At 38.3% G+C, this 25,667-nt stretch overlaps 1 protein-coding gene across 3 annotated transcripts in view; it reads left to right on the forward strand.

The window, feature by feature from the left end:
• Nucleotides 1-373: 373 nt before the first annotated feature.
• The window catches only part of LOC126457211 (solute carrier family 66 member 2), a 61,722-nt gene continuing 36,428 nt past the window's right edge, over nucleotides 374-25,667 (forward strand). For 2 of the 3 annotated variants that reach the window (XM_050093317.1, XM_050093319.1), the window contains exons 1-3: nucleotides 375-530; nucleotides 5,580-5,845; nucleotides 14,608-14,744. In XM_050093317.1, the coding sequence (XP_049949274.1) occupies nucleotides 5,646-5,845; nucleotides 14,608-14,744 (337 nt within the window). In that variant the 5' untranslated portion in view covers nucleotides 375-530; nucleotides 5,580-5,645. Of the gene's footprint in view, nucleotides 531-5,579; nucleotides 5,846-14,607; nucleotides 14,745-25,667 lie in introns of all 3 variants that reach the window. The other variant, XM_050093318.1, reaches the window with a different exon arrangement.

The following is a 25,667-nucleotide window of genomic DNA, read 5'->3' on the forward strand; positions in this document are numbered from 1 at the left end:
TGAATCAGTCAAGAGATGACGTTTTGTATAGGAGAATTCAAGGCAACGGACAACTAAGAAAAAGAAGGAAAAAAAGAGAATAATATTCTCTTCTGAATCTACTAAATAAAAAGTCCAACATGATACACTAACCAAACAGATGTATTCTGGCCGTAAACTGCATTTTAATTACGAGTATTTTCTACTACGATACTTTTGCTAAAGCGTTACGTAACGAAGTGATATAGGATAATTCAGGACCAACAAGAGAACACGTGAATTCCTGAAAAAGAAAAGACAAAACGCTTTAATGCACCAAGGATGCCTCAGTCCACCATGGAGGTTCTAGCCTCCTCGGAAAACAGGAAGATGTTTTCAACTTTCCAAGTGGAGCTTCTTTCAAACGAGAGTGTTTGGCAAGAGCAATCGTGATGTACGGAGAAATGACTTTTAGCGGAAATGGATTTAGATAACAAAGTGCAAGTGAGATGTTCTATTATCAGTTGTGTAAACAAGTAGTAAGGATGTGAGACACGTAGCGGTATTTTCAGGTAGGTTTGACTTGCCGAGATGCGCGGAAGCAGGAATACATTTTATAAGTGCTCTGGTTCAATCCATTCCTAGGCTGTAATACTACATGTAGAATTTATTATTTTACCACATATTTACTTGCACGTACCTCAAAAGTTCCCATCACTTTTTGTAAAATTTAATTTTAAATCGTATGACGTTATGGTGGATTTGAATTTTTAAATCGTGGTTGTATCAGAATAGCCACAAGAAATACAATTATTGCCCATCTTTTCAACTTTGGCGGTGTTTATAACCTACTTGTAACTTTACGTAAGTATGTTAGCGAATGATTTGTGAGATTTCATTGGAGCTGAAAAAATCATTGCCCCTTCGTGATTGTACTGTGGTGTTTTTAAAATACACCACGAATTGAGCAAGGTATCTCATGTGATCCTCTTATAATAGTTAATAGAGATAACCATGAAGAACGCAATGTGTGATTAATAAGAAAAGCGATTAGGCAATGTTGAACAGGTTGCAACAGTCTAGGGTGTATAAATATGTTCAGCTGATGGATGCAGAAACTTTTCGAAATACACAAACAGCATACAGGAATATTGATAATTTTTTTTTTACTTATGGACCGTCTGACAGCAACTGAATAAAACACAATTTTAGTGCCATACGCGTTTCGCCTTTATTTTCAGCAAGGCATCATCAGTGCCTGGAATATGTACATATGTTAGCTATTTTATTTACATTTTTCTCATTGTGCCTATAGGTTATAAACAGTTCTGGTGGTTGGTATTTCCTATTAAGTAGTAATCTACCATACAAATAATGAGCCAAGTGAAAAAATAGATGAACTCCATTCAGAAATAAACAAAGCTCATCAGAACATAAAATTGACACTTGAGAAAGAAAAAGAAAATCAAATAAATTTTCTTGACATTACAATTAAAAAAGAAAATGGTAAACATACATTTAACATCTTTAGAAAACCAACAGCCACAGACACAATAATACATTCCACATCCAACCACCCCCACAGCCAGAAACTTGCAGCACAAAGACACATGTTACATAGATTAAACAGAATCCCACTCAGCAAGAGAAACTATGAACAAGAAATGAGTACAATCATACAAATAGCTAGGAACAACAGGTATGACACATATGTGGTACACAAGTCCAATCAAAAAATAAAAACACAAATAAAAAACAAACACAACAGTTCCACAGAACTCACAAGCTGAAAACTTACAAACACACACAGTAACAACACCACAGAGAAAAGAACCAGATGGTACACCATGACTACACACATAAACTAACACACAGAGTTGCAAACATCCTAAAGAGACAGGGCTTCAAAATAGCATATAAGCCTGGGCAAACCCTTCAATCACACCTAAGCCAGCCAGCTACCAAGAGGGACAAATACCAACAATCAGGAATATATAAACTTGAATGTCAAAGTTGTGATGCAGTATACATAGGCATGACATGCAGGAATTTTCAAACAAGATACAAAGATCATATCAGATGTTGGAAGTATGAAACAAACCATTCCACGTTTGCAGAGCATTTAAAAAACTACAACCATCATCCTACAAACATGGAACAAGAAATGAAAATAATGAGAGTAAACAACCATGATAAACATCTTATACAAATGCAAGAAAACTTCCACATCCAGAAAGCCATAGCAGAAAACAAACATGTGATAAATGAACAAACACACATCAGCACAGGCTCCCTACTACACTTAGTAAAGGAAATGATAACATAAAAACTCTTACCCACACCATCTGGAGACAGACACACACACACACACACACACACACACACACACACACACACACAGATACTTAAATAGTTACACTCGAAAGTTTGGCAATAACATTCGATCTTTGGCAAAAACATCTGACAGTCAGCAACAGAAACCAAAACATTGCATTAAAACAAGTGTTCAGTGCATAGTGCTGTGGAATGTGGAAAAAACTGCAAACGCATAGGGCACTAAAATTGTGTTTTATTCAGTTGCTGTTAGACGGTCCATAAGTAAAAATTATCAATATATCGTAATATTACACGCAACTGAGGAAGACAGGACTATAAAAGTTGAGCATACAGGAAGCTGGCGAAAAACAAAAGAAAAAGAATCGAGGAGCGGTTAGATGGACTTGGGGGGGGGGGGTGTGGTAACTATTGAATGTATTAGTGAACTGGTAGTGGGTGAAGGATCCTCCTCACCTCTCCCAATCAGTTGTAGGTGAGTCACTACTGATAACTTGCATGTGAAATCCAATTAGGATGTAGTTGGAATTATTAGATTACTTTGATGACAATGGTGGAAGGGAGAACACATTGTTTAAAGCACAATTTGTTATTTTACGTTGGAATTACTACAATAAGGAATTGCTGGTTAGAGATAATTGTAGTAAAGATTTATGAAAATCTGTGTGACATTTGATTCTTGAGGATAGGGCAGACAACTTCGACTCTTGAGATAGCCGAGAGCCATATATCTGTGTCTGTGTGTGTGCGTGTGTGTTTCAATCTCTGTGCATTAGGTTTTAACAAACTTTATGTAGGTTATGTGTTTTTCTGCCAATCCTGTATAGGAATGATAGTCCAATTCTTGTTTTTTACACTGGATCACCAGTGATGTGAGCCTGTTTCACTATTGAAGATGACATTTTAAACTCTCAAAACCAGTTCAATGAACCAAATACAGTATTTCTTATGCAGCTGACAACTGACTTCCTATCATTGGTGAAATTTCCTGTAACTGTTGAACTACAGCTATGAATAAAATCATACAGCGAAAATTGATATATACTAGTGGAGAATGAGGTTGAGAGATTGCAATTCTACATTGGATGTAGTCACCCATTGGCAGCTGAAAGAACCTTGTTGGCTTGGATGGTTTGTGGATACCCTGTAATTTAAAAATGGAAAGGTTAGGGTTAATGTCATGGTAACCTGTAATTTAATCCCAGCCAGTATCCCAAGGAGATACAGCAGTCACAGAATGGTGTATTCCTGTCCGGAGGCGTGTGTTAATGCACACAGTACACAACAATCTCTATACAAGCAATTTGGAGTTGATGCATCCATTATGAGCAACAGTACGAATCTCCCCCTACTCCCCCCCCCCCCTCCAATACTACACCTGGACTGGAACACAGATAATGGTATCGGGTTCTCTTCACCGGCGAATGCTCTCTCTCTCTCTCTCTCTCTCTCTCTCTCTCTCTCTCTCCCCCTCCCTCCCTCCCCTCAGATGGCAGTAAACACCGGTTTCCAGATTGATGTCATGTTTCTTGACTTCCAGTAGGCAGTGATACAGTTCCACTTCATTGCTTGATGAACAAAATATGAGGGTACAGAGATCAGACCAGCTTTGCAATTGGACTGAAAAGTTCCTGACAAACAGAGCACAGCCTGTCATTGTCAATAAATGGAGATATTCAGGTGTAAAAGTAACTTCGTATGTACCCCAAGGGAGTGTTACAGGGCCTTCACTTTGAACTGATAGATAACATCAGAAGTTCCATGAGGCTTTTCGTTGATGATACTTGTACATACAGAGCAGTCACAGTGTCACAGTGCTAGAATTTTTAGTGAAATACAAGATGACCTGCAGAGGGTTGACACCACGTGCTTTGATTGACAGTTGACACTCATGGCAGGCAGTTGTAATGTGTTGTGCATAAATAGGCGGAAAGACTTATTACTATGTGATTACATGATTGCAGAACAATCACTGGAAGCAGTCACAATAATTGAATTTCTGGGAATATGCATTAATGTGTAACAAATATACAAAACTACTTGCAAGTAAGGCTGTGAGTCATTGGAAGAATCCTCACAAAATTTAGTTCACCCACAAAGGAGGTAGCTTACAGTACCCTTACGGACCAATACTTGAACATAGCTTTGCAGTCTGGAATTCGTACCACAAGGGGCTGATCAGTGAAATAGTGAAGATCGAAAGACCAGTACATTATGTCATAGGCTTATGTAGAAAACTTGAAAGAGTCTCAGAGATTCCTAGAAGAGTCAGTTAATAGCCCACTGACCATTTGCAGTGTAAACAGGAAAGGAGGTTGGTGACTGTGGTACACAGAGTCCTCTGTGCCACACACATCATAAGGTGGTTTATGATACAGATACTTTTCGTTTGAGTATTAAACATCTGTTCCGAACAAAGTGATGACAGCTTTTGAATTGTTAGGTGTAAGTTTGCATTGCTAGTTTTGGAATGGTTATTATGATAAAGCTTTGAGATATTTCCCCTGTTCAAAGATTGCATCAGCCTTTTGTTACCAAAATCTATAGAAAGGGTTGCCCAGTCCTAGCACAGAATGTGTTAAAGTGTATTTAATTTAAATGATGCCAATAGGCACTGCTGAAAATAGATGTCTAATGCATTACTGGCAGAATATTCCATTTTATCTTTAATGAGCAAATAAAGTACTAGAAGAGAATAGATGCTTTTGGAAGCAGATTCACTGGCATTAGACCCGTTACATCCTTCCCTGGCAAGAAGGGAATTTTTTTTTTAGAGAAAATGGGACTCTTCAGGTATTAGACATGCAAATCATCCACAGCCCCTTCTCAAGGAAGATTGATCAGAATTGGATGACAGGGAAGCCACAGTGTTGGGACATAGGACTTATCTTGGTTTTCAGGGTGGGAACTGTGGTGCTTGATTCTGAGCGATGTCTGCATAATCTGACCATTGTGCTCAAGCCTCTTTTGACAGAACAAATTAGTCACTATCTCTCGTTTTTCTTTGCGTGTTTACTTAATGCTGTTTGATGACTGTGCGGTCCTTTAATCTCTTTGTTATTATTGACTTCTTTTGCTTAGGATTGTATTTTTATAATACATATAACTGATAACTGAAGAATATTGTCTAGCACATCTCTTCTTGAGCGTTATGTGACATTCCTATTTTTTATTCACATTACCATAGAGCTATCAATGTGAGAAACATGTAATTTTGTTGATGTTCCAATCACTGCAGTGTTTTTATTATAATTTTTGTAACTAACAATTTAATTTTTTTTTTCTAGAATCATATTTCCAATATGCCTTGAGATTTTTTAAAAAAGAGGAGGAGCAAAAAAAGAAAAAAAGCCATGGATACGGTTGTTGATGAATTATCTCTCTCTCTGTCAAATGTAGTTAAATGGATTGCTATAGGAGCAATAGTGTTTGGTGGCATAGTGCCATATATTCCACAGTACAAGGAAATAAAACGAACAGAAGATACAGAAGGGTTTTCATTATTTGTATGTCTCACATTGCTAATTGCTAATACACTGAGGATATTTTTCTGGTAAGTAATGAACTTTTTTAAGACAACCTGCCATTTATTACTGTACATGAGATACATACCTGTGAATGATTTGTAATCCATTTTGTTCCCAATTCATTGTTGTATTGTTTCATAAAAGTAGCTTCAGGTAGATAAGCAAGAGACATTGCATGAATAACTTTTCTGTACCTGTAAACTTCATTGGAATGTTGGGTATTGCATCTCCCTATGGGAGGAAAATTAGGTCTAGGTTATGACTCAGTGCATTAGAGGACATCAAATAGAATTAAATTCTGGAGAAAATAAAATGATTTGTAACTGATAGAAATTGTTGTTGGATTATTATAGAGAGATACAAAAACTTCTGTTTCTTATTTTTATTGCAGTGTTTAGCAAAATTCGATTTAAAGAGCTCTCAGGAAACGTACTGAAATCCTGGGTATATGTGTGCATTTTCAGTGACACTAAAGATAGTGCACAGACAGTCATGGCTGCCAAAGCATCCAAATTTGAGGGTAGGAAATCAAAACCAGAAATGAACTTACATTCCAATTATTCCTTTGCAAAGCAAGATGCTGGAGTATAACTTCAGTTTAATTCTCACACCACCTCAGAGATGAGTGATTAGTATCGGTGGCATTGAGAAATAACTTTTATTGATAAAAGTTTCAAAGCCTGATGGAACCCTATCAGATTCTATATAAAATTTTGCAGCTGATTTAGCCCCTCTTTTAATCGTAATGTACTGTAGAAAACAATGTGCACAGCAGTTGGAAGAAAGCAACAGGTTACAAGGAGGATAGCAGAAGTGACCCTGAACTATTGTTCAGTATCTGTTGCATAATCTTAGAAAATATTGTGAGTTCCGATATAAATATGTATCTCAAAGGATGATCATCTCCATGCAAACTAACAGATATTTCAAAGACATCAATTGTGTGAAACCCAACTCGTACATTGCCAGATTTCCTGTAAACAGGGCATCGAGGCAGTCGGGTAGACGCAGTATTTCTTGCCTCCTTAAAAGCTTTTGATTCAATAACGCACCCACACTTGTTATCCATTGTACTTTTGTATGGGGGTATCAAATGAAATTTATGGTCAGATTGAGATTTCAAAGGGAGGATTCAACATATTATGTTGTATGGAGAGTCGTAGAACTTCATGTATGTTGTAGGTACCATTCATGTTCTTGTATATTAATGATCTGCAGGCAATATTAATAGTAACCTTAGATATCGTTAAAATTGAACCAAGCTCAAGGCCCTGATGAAATCCCTGTCAGATTCTATACTAAATTTGTAGCAGAGTTAGCCCCTCTTCTAATTGTAATCTAAACAAAAAAATGGTGCCCAGTTCTTGGAAAAAGGCAAGGGTCACATCTGTTTATAAGAAGGTTAGTGGAAGCAATCCACAAAACTACCGTCCAATATCCTTGACATCAATTTGTTGTAGAAAATATTCTGAGTTCTAACATATGAGGTATCTTGAACAGAATGACCTTCTCAGTGCCAACCAGCACAGATGTCGAAAACATCGATCATGGGAAACCCCCTGCTCGCTCTCTTGTCACATGATATACTGAAAGCTTTGGATCCAGGCAGTCAGGTAGATGCAGTGTTTCTTGATTTCGGAAGACAGGGTGTATACAATCCCGGAAAAACCCGGGAATTTTTTGTTGTTTCAGTTTTCAGTTAAATTTTTGTAATTTTGACTGGTAAGTATTGATACTCTAACAAAGGATATTACTGCATCTCACTACTGCAGAATAATACTGCAGCAATAAAACATGAATGAGAGAGAGAGAAACGAAAATGAAACTTCAATTGAAAAGGAAATGCGCGACAGACAACAAAGTGCAGTGCTCATACAAGTGTTTGCCAACAGCAAAATGTGTCAAAGGCTTTAGGAGGACTATGCAATGCTTCATAACAACAAATTGCCTCCGATTAGTGTGACGTCACAACTGTTTGGATTCATTTTAGCAGATACAAGCGGGCTCTGTGCAAGCGCAGTTGAGTGGCGTATGAGTGGTACCTTCTCCAGTTTCTGGCTACATAAATGTGGCTGTTGGCTGTGTAAGCAGTCACAGCAAGCAGCTAGATGCAACCGGGAAAAATTTTGCTACCACACCCAAGCTGCCAGATTCATGCATGTGCAATGAACCCAGATCGATGAGTGAGGGGGGGGGGGGGGTGCCAAATTCATATTCTTGAGGAGGAAAAAACTTTGTTTCACAAAGCGCCTAGCATCCAGCACACGTTGGTCTAGCGATTACTCATATGATTTTGATGCGCATTCCTGTTGGTTTCTGAACACACTCCGTAAGTTGATTTCTGAATGAATCATAAGCCGTGCGGGATAGTCGTGCTGTCTGAGTCGACTTGTCATGGTTCCCACAGCTCCCCCCGTCGGATGTTCGAATCCTCCCTTGGGCATGGGTGTATGTGTTGTCCTTAGTGTAAGTTAGTTTATGTTAGATTAAGTAGTGTGTAAGCCTAGGGACCGATGACATCAGCAGTTTGGTCCCACGGTAAAAAAGATTCATAAGTTGATTTATGAATGCGTGCATAGTGTACGTGATGTCTGTGTCGGGGGAATCCTTGTTCCATCTAGAAATAAACTTTCCTGCAGGTGAAAGGGGACAGGGCTATACAAGCTGAACGGAGTAAAGCCGCGAGTAAATGCCAATCACTCTCTGATTATGTTATTGTTTGGGTTTGCGAATGATCAGCGTTGTTATAATTACTAGGGAAATCCATAGATTCAGACTACCAGAGTGGAAATAAATGACTTAACAGGAATAACAGGTGAGAAAGATTACCTGTTTTGTCAATTTTTTGGCCAGATTGCTACACTAGTAAGGGCCAGTTGTACAGTCCCCGTCTAGCAGCCGCTGAAGTTTTATTCTGGAAGTAGCGCGGAATATTGTTTGTAAGGACATAACAACGCCTAACCAGATAATAATAAGGGATAACTAAACCGGTGATTCTGGCAGGGCAGTGAAGTTGACCAACGGATAAGTTTTGACAAAGGCAGGAATAGTTCCAGAATTAGTCATGACAAGACTGTTTGTTAGAACGAGGAAGGAGAAGAAACGGGGACATCAAACAAATTAGGGAAGAATATGACAATTCCAAATTTATATAAAAATCTCGTACTACTACTTTTCGATCTCATGCTTGCGAAACTGGAGCGTATAAATGAAATATGAAACTATTTTCTAACACAAACCTTTTTGCTTGTAGTAGCCCTAATAGGCATTTTATGTTGGTCTTCGTGAATTATATTCTGTCATGTTATAAAAATGACCATTTCTGCCAAAACAGTCTCGTTTATTTGGTGTGTGTTGCAATTTCTGCAGTGTTAGAAAGACCTATTTGTTTTATCTAGAAGATAGTGACAAAATAGACGTAATCAGATCGAGAAACTACACCGTACTTGGGTGCTATTTGTATTGACAGCTTATGCAGTATTAGACAACAATATTTCGATTTTTCATGTAGCAAAACGTTCGACGAGTTAATAGATTTTTTCGCAGAAAGGAAAGCACGCCATGTAAAGCTGTAGCATGATTAGAGAGAAAACAATGCTAGGAGCTAAGGATTGAAGAAATGTGTACTGTATTGCTTGTCTCTTGTCTTTACTGGTTTTATGTATCCTATATTTAATTTTATGTCACCCAAAACAAAGTTATTAGCTAACAAGCAATAAAGAGTGCAAATTTTCTGAAGAGTTCTTGTTCTCCCGATTACAAATAATCCCATCCAGTATTAATTGCGAGGTGGTGTTTTTTGAGAAAGAGGGGGCAGGATGTCAAACCGGACGACTGAGAGCAAGCAGGAGAGGCACCGCAGGACATTTTAATTTCCACTGTCCTGAATATAGTTTGATGGCATAGAAGGATGCTGTGTGAAGAGGGGTGGCACTGCACTCTGGCACACTCGAGACCAAATAATATTTCTTACATTTCCTCGAACGTATATGTTTTATGTAGCAGAGTCTTCAGAAAGCTGTGCACTACAAAATGAACTTATTGAAAATTTGACGTTTATAAATTTTTGGCGTTGTATCTCAAATGCTCGAAGGAGGGGGGGGGGGGCACTATCGCAGAGCAGTCTGAGTTGTAGTGGGGAAGTGTGTAGTCTCCACGTGACCTGTGTTTACATTTAGTGATTTTGCTGTTTCCTCTTCGTTTACTGCTCTCACATTAAATGAAAACAAAATGGATTTGCGGGTCTGGGAGCTATCAAACGAATTAAAATACATTCACATAATTACGGAAGGCTAATATACGCTATTAGTTTCAGTTTTTAGTTTATTTCCATTTTTATGACAACCATGCATTAATCGCCTTGTAGAACAATCAAGTTATTTTTGTCGGTTTATTAAAGAAATTTGGTTTTTATTAATCTTTTACGCTGAGGCAGTCAATGTGTTTGAAACAAAGTGTTTAGTTCCACACTATTGGTTAATTTCAACTGCTCACTGCATAAGTGCACATTTCCATCATCTACCATGTATGGCATTATGCCATAATAAAGAATAAAAAATGAGTTAATACATTACTGATACTCCAAGAAAATTTACATCCCGAAACCCACACTTAAAAAGCTTAATATCAGGTCAAGGCCTACTTCATTAGGAATCTGGACATACGAATGTGCTAATTAAGTATGAACTTTAAATGTGCTATTTTATGGTTCACGAAATTCCGATGTTCTTGGAGTATCCTCTGATGCCTTTTTTTTCTTTTATGACATAATGTAAGATATTTTAATGTTTTACACGTACGAACATACGGGCTTCCTGTGTCATAGCAGCTGCCAAAGGGCGGTGGCACCTGTCATCTGGCACTCTCTGATGACTACTGAAAGAAACCTGTTTCTAACAGGTCACGGGAAAATATTGCAAATGATGGTTTGAAAAGTGTTAATTTCAAAGTGAATTTCCTTTTATGCAAGTTGAACTATGTGCGAGAATGTGCAATGAATTTCGTAAATCAGAGCATTTGATGATGAGCCATTTAGAAGTATTTCGAGCGCTGATCATTAGACATTCATGTCGTTATTATGAGCAAATGGATGTAGTGCTCCGGGAAGCTCTCTCTCTCCTCTGCGGTAGCTAATTTATTTGTGGAAAACTTTGAGGACAAGTCACTGGACTCTGCTAAAAATTTTACTGGCACATTTGTGTGATATATCCAGTGTAACTCGCGCAAAGAATATCAACATTGTGTGTGAAAGCTTAGCTTCTCTTGCAGCTTATTAACCTTAGAGACCAGTATTATATGTGAAAGCTTTGCTTTTCTTGTAGCAACACTATGTATATTAATTTAAAACATTAACTTTTCCTGTTTGTGTATCTGCGCTACTTAACAGTGATGTTGCTATTAGCTGATTACATCACGTGTCATGTCGCCTGAATATCCACTGTCATCGGCGTGTAGGAACGCGTGACATGAGCTATGACTGACGTACAAAAGCGCATCGCAATCTCAGTTACAATGGTTCAGAAAGTAACATGCGGTATTTGGTGGAATTCGAGTTTATACTTTCGTAATATGAAAATATACAGCGTGTATGTTGCTACACATCAAAAATTTTCCAAAAGGAGTTTTCTTCCCTGAGTTTAGTTTTCTAAAGTGCCGGGAAATTCTATGCCCGTGTATGAAAGCATAACCATTCAGAGGATTGATAAGTTTTACAGTTCTGATGGAAAATATACTGTCACTTAATAACACGGAAAAAGTGTGTTTTCATCTGGGAGAAAATATATTTTTAACTGGGAAATCTGTGAAAAACCCGGGAATTTTTTTCCTTGTCCGTATATACACCCTGGAAGAGCATTTGACTCACAAGGGAACGTCCCCATCGCACCCCCTTCAGATTTAGTTATAAGTTGGCACAGTGGATAGGCCTTGATAAACTGTACACAGATCAGTTGAGAAAACAGGAAGAAGTTGTGTGGAACTGTGAAAAAATAAGCAAAATATACAAACTGAGTAGTCCATGGGACACATAAGCAACATAATGGACAATATGAGCTTAGGAGCGCCGTGGTCTCGTGGTAGCGTGAGCAGCTGCAGAACAAGAAGTCCTTGGTTCAAGTCTTCCCTCGACTGAAAATTTTACTTTCTTTATTTTTGCATAGTTATTATCTGTCCGTTCGTTCATTGACATCTCTGTTCACTGTAATAAGTTTAGTGTCTGTGTTTTGCGACCGCATCGCAAAACCGTGCGATTAGTAGACGAAATGACGTGCATCTCCAATGGGAACAGAAAACATTTGATCGCAAGGTCATAGGTCAACCGATTCCTCCACAAGAAAACACATCTGATATATTCTATACGACACTGGTAACGGCACGTGCGTCACATGACAGGAATATGTTGTCGACCCACCTAACTTGTACACTTGGCGAATGGGTAAAAAGATTCTTCTACCTTGCCCGATTTAGGTTTTCTTGTGGATGTGATAATCACTCCCAAAAAAGTGATGAAAACATAAGAGTTTGTCACATAAACTGAAAATAAAAAATTAAACTTTTCACTCGATAGAAGATTTGAACCAAGGACCTTTCGTTCCGCAGCCGCTCACGTTACCACGAGATCACGGGGCTCCTGCGTTCCCAGCATCCTTAATGTTGCCTATCTTGCATTGAACTATTCAGTTTGTATATTTTGTTTATTTTTTCACAGTTCTACACAAGTTCTTCCTGATTTCGCAATTGATCTGTGTTCAGTTTTTCAAGGCCTATCCACTGTGCCAACTTATAACTAAATCTGAGGGGGGTGCGATGGGGAGGTTCCCTTGTCAGTACTGCTCCTATGCTTGTTGACAAAAGTACAATAATATGAGTATCAAGTGAAATTTGTGACTGGATTGAGGGCTTTTTGTAAGGGAGGACATAGCATGTTATCTTGGATGGAGAATCATCGTCAGATGTAGAAGTAACTTTGGGTGTGCCCTAGGGAAGTGTGTTGGGACAGTTTTTGTTCATGTTGCATATTAATGATGTTGCAGACAATATTAATAGTGAAGTCAGGCTTTTTGCAGATGATACGGTTTTCTATAATGAAGTACTGTCTGAGAAAAGCTGCATATTCAGTCAGATCTGATTAGATTTCAACATGATGCAGAGATTGGAAACTTGCTGTAAATGTTCAGAAATGTAAAATTTTTCACTTCACAAAATTAGAAAAGTAGTAAAATATTGCTATATTATCAGCGACTCACTGTTGGAATTGGCTAATTCATACAAATACCGAGGTGTAACACAATGTAGGGATATGAAATGGAATGATCACATAGGTTCAGTCATGGATAAAGGAGGTGGTAGACTACTTTATTGTTAGAATAGCGAGGAAGTGCAATCAGTCTAAAATAAAGATTGCTTACAAATTAGTGTGATCGTTTCTAGAACATTGCTAAAGTGTGTGGGACCTGTACCAGAGAGCCGCACGGTCTGAGGTGCTTTGTCACGGTCCGTACGGCTTCCCCCATCAAGTTCAAGTCCTCCCTCGGGCATGGGTGTGTGTGTTATCCATAGCAGAAGTTAGTTTAAGTTCGATTAAGTAGTGTGTAGGCTTAGGGACTGATGACCTCAGCAGTTTGGTCCCATAAAACCTTACCACCACCTGTACCAGATATGAAAAACAGGGGGTATTGAACATATTCAGAGGAGGGCAGCATGAATGATAACAGGTTTATTTAATCCGTGGAAGAGCGTCACAGAGGTACTGAAGGAACTGAACTGGCAGGCTTTTGAAGACAGATGTAAACTATCCCAAGAAGGTCAACTAACAAGTTTCAAGAACTGGTTTTAAATGATTACTCTAGGGGTATACTACAGCCCCCTACATATCACTCATATAGAGATCATGAGGATAAGATTAGAATAATTACTGAATACACAGAGGCATTCAATCAATCATGCTTCCTGTGAATAGAACAAGGAGAAACCCTAATATTTGATACAGTGGGACGTACCCTCTGCCGTGCAGCTCATTATGGTTTGCAGAGTATAGATGTAGATACATGCAGCTGTCTGGTGTGCAAATTATGGCTGTAGATCTAGATATTCTCAATTATGGCTGTAGATCTAGATATTCTCCGAACACTACTTGCTTACTGCATTTTATTTGTTTCTGATATGTCATTCTTTAATGTGTTTCAATGCACCAAACCATTTTGAACTGCTGACAGATGCTGTGTGACAAATGTTAGTTTCATTCAGTGGTGACATGGGAAGAACTGTATAGACAGTGATTACTGTTTCTCCGTACATAGTTATTAGGACAGTGAATACTGTGATTATCTGGAATGATTACAGCATATGTTATAAGGAGTCCTTTGAGAATGTATAGGCAATTTGTTTTTGTATATATCCAGTATTACACTGTAATTGTTTCCCAGTTAAAAATATATTTTCTCCCAGATGAAAACACACTTTTTCCGTGTTATTAAGTGACAGTATATTTTCCATCAGAACTGTAAAACTTATCAATCCTCTGAATGGTTATGTTTTCATAAACGGGCGTAGAATTTCCCGGCACATTAGAAAACTAAACTCACGGAAGAAAACTCCTTTTGGAAAAATTTTTGATGTGTAGCAACATACACGCTGTATATTTTTTAAAATATTAGTGTATGTTACTTTATGTGCTAGGTAATTAATGTATTTTATACTTTGTAGATATCATGGGTTTTATGTAAATTGCTTATTGCAAAAAGTGAGTGAGAATGTAGAGAAAAATCTGATTGGACAACTGCTCTTTCAGGTTTGGAAAGCAATATGAACTACCACTACTTATTCAAAGTATAATAATGAACATAACCATGCTCGCAATGGTTCATCTTTGTGTCAATATCAGGAACAAGAATCAGATAATCCGCAGTAAGGACAAGGTGTTTTCAGGTATGGTCATACAATTTTACTCTTGACACAGTTCTTTCTGCCTGTGCAATATGCATTTTTTTAAAGACTAATAATATTGATGTATGTGAAAGGTATCGCAGGTTCTTTGGAATTTCAGTCGGTAATATTTTTTCCTGGAACACACTACTGTTACTGAGGAAAAATGTTCTGTGATCAGTTTTTCCCCCTGCAGTAGACTTCTCTTCATATTGAATATAATACTTGTACAGAATTTCATCGATAAAACATAGGTTGGTTCTAAAAGGTGGACACAATGTCGTGTGACTATACTTTAAAGTGTAAATTGACTTTAAACTGGATATCTTGAAGCTTTCAGATGTGACCACTAGAGTGCTAATGAAGTTCCAAAGTACCATTGTTCATTGAGATTCATGAATGACATGCGTCTAAATGTGGAAGAAGGTAACTTTTTGCCACTTTTAGCGAATGGGTGATGTTCCACAGAAATAGATGCAATGAATGTATTTGGGGAGTGCAAAATTCTGTATTATGAAAGACACTCCCCAGAAGTGAATGTGTTTTCTGTTATATCACCAACAGTTCCCTGAATCTTTTTTGTGAGAAAGTGATAGCTACAAAATGTATTTTGCAATGCTACAGATTATGCTCCTTTCTTGAAATGATGATGATGATTTGCGATATTTCATTTGTCAACAGGATGTGTATCCAGCCATTTGGCACAGAGATATTTGACAGTTCCTGATAAACCTGTCTGTCAACATTAAACTGGTCATATGTGGGAAACAGGCTTGCAGTTATTCTTCTTGGGTTTGTTGCTGGATCATATTGTGTAAATACCACAATATTTCATCGGTGCAAATGCTAGTCATCTTCAGGTGGTGGTAGTTGCTGCTGTCACTACTCCAAGACGTGACTGATAATATCGCGCAGTGGCATCGAAATTTAGTGCCGCCTGCTGGGAGCTGCAGAAAGGTCTTCTATATGTTTGCTGTGGATACTGACTGTGCCGCTAGATGCTTCTGTGGTTAAAAGCTGAACTAAATCGCAGCAGTGCATTGCATTGACTCATGAATTGGAAGTTCTTGTTTTCTTTGTTTTGATTTAATGGCTGCCAGTGCTGGATTCCAGGGAGCACTTAATTGAAAACCTGCATCCCTGTTGATAAGATTGTCCACCATATAGATATGAATGGCTCCCTTAGTAACAAAATCCCAGAAAGATGTTGCTGGGGATAAAATTTCAGTATTTTCGTAAAATGTGTGAATCCACAGGTCCAGGCAATGCTCCGCTGTTGTTCGATGCAATGTTCTTGTACAGTTTAGAGTGTCTGCCCAATATAAGATTTTCCATATCAGTATGGGATCTTATACATGCCACATTTCCTAAGGCCAAAGTTGTCTTTGACTGAGCACAATAAATTCTTCATTTTTGTTGGTGGCCAAAAAACACACTTGATGTCATGCCTTTTGAGGATTCTTTCTATTCATGAAGACATGCCACCAAAGTAGGATAAGAACAGCATTGCAGTGGGTGCCTGTGCATCTGACTTTACATCCCTGCTTTGAAATTGCTTGGAACAGAATGTGTGGCATATCTATTGAAGTAGCTGTTCTGTTGGAATGCCATTCTTAAGTGTTGTAGCTCACCAGGTAGACTATCGACATCTGAGACCATGTGTGCTCAATGCATCAAAGAACGTAAGATACTACTGCATTTTGCAGGGTGATGACAACTTGTGGTCTGCAACTAAAGCTCTGTGTGAGTTGGTTTGCAATAGACACTATTTCCCAGGGTACCATTGGCTTATTTTCTGATCATGACATCCAGGTATCATAAAATGCTATCTTTTCCCACTTATGTTGTGAACTGTATATTCAAATGGAATGAGTTCAGATGCTGGAGAAACACAGGTAATGTTTCTGTTCAATGGGGCCACCCTACAAATGTATCATCTACATATCACGAGTATCAGGAAGGTTTGAGACTTTATGTCAAGGTATTTGAATGTGAGCTACATCATTTGCACACTGTTTATAGTTCATGAAATCTTAAAGTATGACATTACCATGAATTTCCCTGTGTAATATAATTTCAGTCCTAAGTGCAGAATAAGTTGTTGAGTCCACTTGTGCAACTACCCAACTGAAGTTGTAAGTTAGGAGTATCAGTTGTTGTCTCCACCAAGACTGCCTTATTTTTGTACTCTAAAGACAGTTTCTCAGTTGTTGAACAGTGGAGGAATTATGTTATTGTCAGAAAGTACAGTAGATGGCTTTATAACACATTTCGTTTTAGTTATTCTTTCATGAAAGATCTTTGGATGATTTTGCACTGTCATTGTTGGGTAAAGTTCATTAGTTAGAACAAAGAGTTGACATCTACAATGACTAATGAGAGCAGACAAAGATTTTGGAGTCCGTGGTAGAAAGCAACTTGATCTTACAATTTCTACATTGAATATTTCAGCAAGGATACCTGGAAAAAAGTGAGTTTTACACAGTGGGATCTTTTTAACTTTTTGATTAGTGACTTTCATTATTCATTTGACCTTAAGTACATTTCAGCAGCAAAGTTAATATATAAGATCCATATTGTTGTGTTTATATTTTGCACAGTAGTTTGGCAGCAGTCAAGGTGAAATACCGTTGGCATTCAACTGACTACATGACAACTGGTTCTGAGTGGAGATAAGCAGACAGACATATTTCTAATGAGGACTAGTCTTTTACGTTGCAGCACAATCTTGGGGCGTGCTTTGTTTGAGAAAAATTTGAGTCGGAAGTCTTTCACAGCTACTGCAGAACTGAAACTCCGTAGGTCGTAACTTAGTCAGAAAAAATTCTTCTGGTTTCATACTTCTCATTGCCTGCCCAAATCCAGTCTTAAAAAGTGCTGCCAAGAAGCACTGCTGACCCATATGAAATATTAAACAACATACTGTGCTTTTAAGGGAAGTTTAACCCACAAAAATCTGAAGACAATCTGCCTTGGAACCTAGTGGTAGCATAAGTAAAAATTTATGGCCTAAAAAATAACATACATATCATTGTTACTGAATAATGGTTCACCATTAGCAGAATATTTTTCATATTAACTTGACATTGTTTCAAGCAGTTGAAGTATCAGCATGCACAAATGGTTTTATGAGTAAGAAACTAAGACCAAGATTCTACAGAATAACAAGACACTTGGGTTCTTACGATACTTTGTTTCTTAAGATCTAATGACTCTGTCTTCCAAAATACTATTCCAACTCTTATGGCCCAAAATAATTAACTTTCTTGCGTATGTTGAATCGTAGAACACTTATATACTTGAGTAACTTATTGATTATTGTCATGATTTGTAACAAGTAAAGATTAAAGATATTCGTTGATAGTGGGTAAGCCATTAAAATTTGTTTCTAATTTTCTTAGATGGCTGAAGTTAACAATTTTGAAAGTGGACATCAAAAAATGTTAAGGCTCTAAATCATCTATGCTTCAAGGTAAAGTAAGAGGGAATGGTTGTTGATTAAAAATGATTATTCAGTAGATCCTTCGATTAATGATGGATATGGTTGGGATCTGCACTAAATAGCTTTTTGTTCGGGGTTGTGGTCTATACGTACCTTTACTGCATTTAACATATTAGAGGACAATGTTTTTCCCAAATCTGTCATTCGGAAAATACAGGCTTGTCTTGTATTCTCAGGTTAAACTGTTGCTGCCGAGATTAATATTTTTATGTTGTTTAATAGAGTGTTAGAGTGTACAGGGATTGTCCATCATTTGAAGATGAAACTTTGAATATTGAGGTCACATGCAGATTTATTTTGAAGAATTCAGGAAGGCAGCCCTGGGCAAACTATAATCGCATTCGAAGAGGTTTGAAATTTCCCTATATGCTGAAGCGCATGATACAGTGTTGACATTTCTTGAACAATCATGTGACATTTGACTCGTTTCATGCTGGTGCAAGGGATACGTGAGAAACTATGAATTAGCCACTACAACAGTCTATTGCTCTGCTTAAAATTTGACAATTTTGTGAAACACAGGAGCAAAAAGTACTAAATTCTATCATCTTAGCCGGCCGCGGTGGTCTAGCGGTTATAGGCGCTCAGTCTGGAACCGCGCGACTGCTACGGTCGCAGGTTCGAATCCTGCCTCAGGCATGGATGTGTGTGATGTCCTTAGGTTAGTTAGGTTTAAGTAGTTCTATGTTCTAGGGGACTGATGACCACATATGTTAAGTCCCATAGTGCTCAGAGCCATTTGAACCATTTTTTTCTATCATCTTAGGAATTGTTCTTGTATTTGATCAGGTTTACGATAAAAGTTCTCGTACATGTGTGGATACTGTGTACAAACATTAATGTTGCTTTTTAGGTAAAGGTAACATTAAAAATTGGAAATGTCGTCCTTCAAAAACATTACTTGATTCTGAACCCAGAGTAATATCCTACTTGATTATGAGAGACTGTAATGATTTACTAAGTGGTTTGCAAATGAGAAATTCGGTTGATGTTCGGATATTAGAATACCGGGTAAAAACATTACCAGCTTTTAATCAGCTTTTAAACATGATGGTGACATTCAAATAAAACAGGAAGAAAAATTTATCAACAATGAAATGCCAACAAATGAAACCACTCAAATTAAACTGACTGTAATTGTTTTGAGAATAAGTTAAAGCAGCAATATCCAGTTGTGGAGATAGTACCAACAGTTGTCGTCGTCACATATGACTTCCACCCTAGAAGATATTGCAGTCAGTTTCGCAGTTGTTCAAACACAGCACTATGGAAGGGTTGGAGGGGAACAGTGATACCAACTTCGCAGAGAACTAGATAAGCGCGGGGGGGGGGGGGGGGGGGGGGGGGAATGTGTAGTGGGCAGGCAGCAAAGTACGTCATGTTGCGAACTATAGGTCCACATTTAAACTGCAGTTTGTAGTCAGAATTGAATTGACTTTAAAACTGGACAAAAACAGTATTCATTTCCCCCTATGAATCATGGACCTGGTGGGGAGGCTTGTGTGCCTCAGTGATACAGATAGCCATACTGTAGGTGCAACCACAATGGAGGGATATCTGTTGAGAGGCCAGACAAACATGTGGCTCCTGAAGAGGGGCAGCAACCTCTTCAGTAGTTGCAGGGCAACAGTCTGGATGACTGACCGACCTGGCCTTGTAACATTAACCAAAATGGTCTTGCTGTGCTGGTACTGTGAAAGGTTGAAAGCAAGGGGAAACTACAGCCGTAATTTTTCCCCAGAGCATGCAGCTTTACTGTGTGATTAAATGATGATGGCGCCATCTTGGGTAAAACATTCTGGAGGTAAAATATTCCCCCATTCGGGCAGGGACTCCTCAGGAGGGCATTGTTATTAGGAGAAATAAAACTGGTGTTCCATGGATCAAAGTGTGGAATGTCAGATCCCGTAATCAGGTAGGTAGGTAGGTAGGTTACAAAATTTAAGAAGGGAAATGGATAGGTTAATGTTAGATAGAGTGGGAATTAGTGAAGTTGGGTGGCAGGAGGAACAAGACTTTTGATCAGGTGAATACAGGGTTAAAAATACAAAATCAAATAGGGGTAATGCAGGAGTAGGTTTAGTAATGAATAAAAAACTAGGGGCATGGGTAAGCTACTGCGAACAGCATAGCGAATGCATTATTGTACCCAAGATAGACACGAAACCCACTTCTACCACAGTAGTACAAATTTATATGCCAACTAGCATGGCAGACAATGACGAGATTGAAGAAATGTATGATGAGATGAAAGAAATTATTCATATAGTGAAGGGAAACAAAAATTTAATAGTCATGGGGGACTGGGATTCAATAGTAGGAAAAGGAAGAGAAGGAAAAGTTGTAGGTGAATATGGAAAGGGGTGGGGGGGGGGGGGGGTGAGAGTAAGGTATGAAAGAGGAAGCTGCCTGGTAGAATTTTGCACAGAGCATAACTTAATCATAGCTAACACTTGGTTTAAGAATCATGAGAAAAGGTTGTATACGTGAAAGAGGCCTGGAGACACTGGAATGTTTCAGATAATGGTAAGACAGAGATTTAGGAACCCGGTTTTAAATTGTAAGACATGTCCGGTGGCAGATGTGGACTCCGACCACAATCTATTGGTTATGAACTGTCGATTAAAACAGAAGAAACTGCAAAAAGGCGGGAATTTAAGGAGATGGGACCTGGATAAACCGAAAGAACTAGAGGTTGTAGAGAGTTTCAGAGGGAGCATTAGGGAATGATTGGCAAGAACAGGGGAAAGGAATACAGTAGATAAAGAATGGATAGATTGAAGGCAGCAGAAGATCAAGTAGGTAAAAAGACAAAGGCTAGTAGAAACCATTGGGCAACACAAGACATCTAAAGTTTATTTGATGAAAGGAGAAAATATAAAAAATGCGGTAAATGAAGCAGTTGAAAGTGAATACAAACGTCTAAAATTGAGACTGACAGGAAATGAAAAATGACTAAGCAGGAATGGCCAGAGGACAGATGTAAGGATTTAGAAGCATATATCATTAGGGGAAAGATAGATGCCACCTACAGGAAAGTTAAACAGACCTTTCGAGAAAAGAGAAGCAGTAGTGTGAATATCAAGAGCTCAGATGGAAAACCAGTCATAAACGAAGATAGAAAAGCAGAAAGGTGGAAGGAGTAAAAGGAAGATGTACTAAACAGCAATATTATGGAAATGGAATGGAACTTAGATGAAGGTGACATGAGAGAGATGATACTGCATGAAGAATTTGACAGAGCAGTGAAAGACCTAACTTGAAATAAGGGTGTAGGAGTAGACATTTCGTTAGAACTACCAATAGTCTTGGCAGAGCCAGCCATGACAGCAAGATGTATGAGACAGCTGAAATGTGAAATACCCTCAAAATTCAAGAAGAGTGTAATAATTCCTATCCCATAGAAAACAGGTGTCAGCAGGTGTGAAAATTACCGAACTATCAGTTTACTAAGTCATGACTTATAATTTGGACAGAAACCAGATGGCAGTTATACGAATTGAGGGTCATGAAAGAGTGGTGGTGGTGGTGGTGGTTTTGTAGGGCGTTCAACTGCCTGGTCATCAGCGCCTGTACAAAGTCCCAGTTTTTACGAAGTCCCAGTTTTTACGAAGTCCCAGTTTTTACGAAGTCCCAGTTTTTACGAAGTCCCAGTTTTTACGAAGTCCCAGTTTTTACGAAGTCCCAGTTTTTACGAAGTCCCAGTTTTTACGAAGTCCCAGTTTTTACGAAGTCCCAGTTTTTACGAAGTCCCAGTTTTTACGAAGTCCCAGTTTTTACGAAGTCCCAGTTTTTACGAAGTCCCAGTTTTTACGAAGTCCCAGTTTTTACGAAGTCCCAGTTTTTACGAAGTCCCAGTTTTTACGAAGTCCCAGTTTTTACGAAGTCCCAGTTTTTACGAAGTCCCAGTTTTTACGAAGTCCCAGTTTTTACGAAGTCCCAGTTTTTACGAAGTCCCAGTTTTTACGAAGTCCCAGTTTTTACGAAGTCCCAGTTTTTACGAAGTCCCAGTTTTTACGAAGTCCCAGTTTTTACGAAGTCCCAGTAAGCCACTGTCACAGATGATGATGATGATGAATTAAAATCCATGGAGAAGAAATAAAAAGTTTGAGGTTTGCCGATGACAGTGTAATGTCAGAGACAGCGAAGGACCTGGAAGAGCAGTTGAACAGAATGGACAGAGTATTGAAAGGAGGATATAGGATGAACATCAACCAAAGTAAAATGAGGACAATGGAATGTAGTTGAATTAAATTAGGTGCTGCGGGAATTAGATTAGAAAGTGAGACACTTCAAGTAGTAGGTGAGTTTTGTTATTTGAGGGGCAAAATAACTGATGATGGTCGAAGTAGAGAGGATAGAAAATATAGACTGGCTCAGTCAAAGAAAGCATTTCTGAAGAAGAGAAATTTGTTTACGTTGAGTATGGATTTAAGTGTCAGAAAGTCTTTTGTGAAGGTAATTGCATGGATTGTAGCCATGTATGAAAGTGAAACATGGATGATAAATAGTTAAAACTAGAAGAGACTAGAAGAGAGTAGAAGCTTTCCAAATGTGGTGCTACAGAAGAATACTGAAGTTAAGATCAGTAAATCACGTAACTATTAAGGAGGTACTGAATAGAATTGGGGTGAAGAGGAATCTGTGGCACAACTTGACTAGAAGAAGGGATCAGTTGGTAGGACACATTCCGAGGCATCAAGGGATCACCAATTTAGTATTGGAGGGCAGTGTGGAGGGTCAAAATCGTAGAGGAAGACCAAGAGATGAATACGCTAAGCAGATTCAGAAGGATGTGGCTTACAGTAATTACTTGGAGATGAAGCATCTTGCACAGGATAGAGTAGCATGAAGGGCTGCATTAAACCAGTCTCCAGACTGAAGACCACAACAACAACACTATTCATTTCTGCATGGGACGGTAAAAATCAAGGTAGGACTCAGTGACATGTTTCGTGCTGCAGCGTTTTGACGCTCACCGTAACTATGATGGGAAAGAAAGAGGGTGCGTTAGCTGCTAATTCTGCGCTGCCAATGAGAGAGGGTTGGGCAGAAGATATGTTTTCGAAGCAAGTGATGACATTGTAACATTCTCACATCAGTATTGAAGCGAAAACCGATATGTATTCAGATAAAAACAGCTGTGTTCTGCGGTCCCATGGTAACCACAATGTCAGAAATCATAACATATTTGTGAGAAACAGCCAAATATTTGTTCCGATGTAGATAAGAATTTCCCAGCTGTACCATTAGGATGATGATGATGATGATGATGATGATGATGATGATGATAAACAGGAGAAGAATTAAAAATAGTGACAAGATAGACAAGAGGGTCAGTAAGCAAAAAATGTAAAAAAGAAAAAGTCTGCTAATTAATGTAAACCATTTATCAAAATGAAGACAACCAATAAATGGCATAAATTTAGTATAGTTATAATGCGAACTTTTAGGTGGATACTTTGTGAGTAAAACAGTTTGTAATTTTTTTAGTCTGAATATGTTAAAAAAATTTTTTTATAAAGGAGCCTCATGAAAAAAATGGGGGTCATCGTACAATGAGGGTCGTCTCATACTAGCATAAATGTGGTGCACTGAAACATTAAAAACTAGAAAGAGGGGGGAGAGAGGGTGGCAAGGGGATTCTAGTGAGAGAGAGTGTCTTTGCGACAGAACTTTCTCAATTTGACGAAAGGGTAAGGAATTGTTCATTGTTTTTTGGAGGAACTACCTTCAAGTTCACGTTTTGTGATTATTTAGGAGACCTGTACCATGATAAATGTGATTGTCTTGTTAATAACAAATCATATATCAGTTGCAGTGTGGAAATGTATTGGAGGAAAAGATGAAATTTAATCCATGTACCTAAATTGAGCTTGTGGTTTATGATTGTTCAAACAGAGAGAAAAGTTTTGTTACAAAATATGCTTTCTGTCTTAAAAGCAGAGCGTAACAGCTATGTGTACAGTCTCCCCTCCTGCCTTCCATATATTTTCCATTTTTTGTAAAATTTTCAGCTCACTGCTGTGCCAGTTGGGCTGTACTATGACTAAATTAAGTTAAGATGTGTGGGTGTCTGTTGGTGGGTTGGAAAAGGAAGTTTAATGCATCACGACAACATTCCCTTTGAAGATATTACAGTGGTGAGGGAAAGCATATTGAAGTTACATTGGATTGTGAAGGAGATCGTATGCAGTGGTGGTCCAATATATTTTTGCAATATGGTGCTGTCTACCATCTGGATGGCTGTTATGAAGTGTTGCCACCAGTTGGATGTGATCTCAAAAATAGAACAAAGCCTTATAATCTTCAAGGACAATGTAGTTCCCCTTGAATTATTGCAGTGATAGTGATCGATGTGTGGTTATTATTACATATTAAAATCAGTTTCTTTCTGTAGGATATGGTATGGAAAAAAGGATATTTTTAGTTTTTTTGTTGTTAAGCAGTTCTAAGATTGAAATCCATGGTATAGGAACATTATGGAGGAGACCACCAAGTACAGGTGTTGTTTATAACCTAAACTGTCTCCAACAATGACAAGTTAGTGATTGAATTATTCCTGTTTGCATTCATTTGAAGTATTTTTAATACGATCAGTGTGAGTGTAACCTTTCCATTGCTAAGCAAGTCACTTACTTTTCACATTGCTCTTATTGATGCGCGCATTCTAAATACACTGCAAAGTTTTGTAGTTTAGGACAAAAGTTAATGGGTAAGGCTGAAAAGAAACAGTCAAGTATATACATTATTCAGCCACTTGTGAATTCTAAGACTTACCCTTTATTGTTCATTTATTTCTTATTAAGGCATAAAAGTTTACTAATATTAGAAGACATCTCAGTTTGTATTTAGTGTGACTGCGTGTGCGATGCAGAGAAGCTATTCTGTCTCTGAAAGTGTATGAACATGTAATTATCCTTGATTTGTGAATTGTAGTATTCCGTCAAATGCTTAGCCATCCCTCCCTCATAGGGAGTACAGGATGGACCACAGTAACTTAAAATGAATTGCTGGTGGTGCTGTAAAAGGCACGTGTGAAGATACTGGGAAACTGCACTTGCCAACATGACTAAAATACTTTGTGTGAGTGTGTGACATTCCCGGAATGTATCTACCTCTGTTAAGGCTGCAGCATGTGGAAGCAATATAAATGGTCGAATCAAAACACCTTCAGCTGTCTAAATTTCCAGTATTTTATTTGTGCAACTGGTTTCAGCACTACAGTACGCCATCTTCAGACCCAATGACCAACATGTAGGAAGGATCACACCTCTGGTCCAGTCAAAATACGGTCCAGCATTCATTGACTGGTTTCCGCAGATTTCTTCTTAACACCGTGATCCCTTCGATCGTCAGCAAGTGATGATTAAAGGGATCACTTTCTGAGGAACAAACCTGCGGACACCAGTCTTTGAACGCTG

This window comes from Schistocerca serialis, chromosome 2 (assembly GCF_023864345.2).
Source record: "Schistocerca serialis cubense isolate TAMUIC-IGC-003099 chromosome 2, iqSchSeri2.2, whole genome shotgun sequence".
Lineage (NCBI taxonomy): Eukaryota > Metazoa > Arthropoda > Insecta > Orthoptera > Acrididae > Schistocerca > Schistocerca serialis.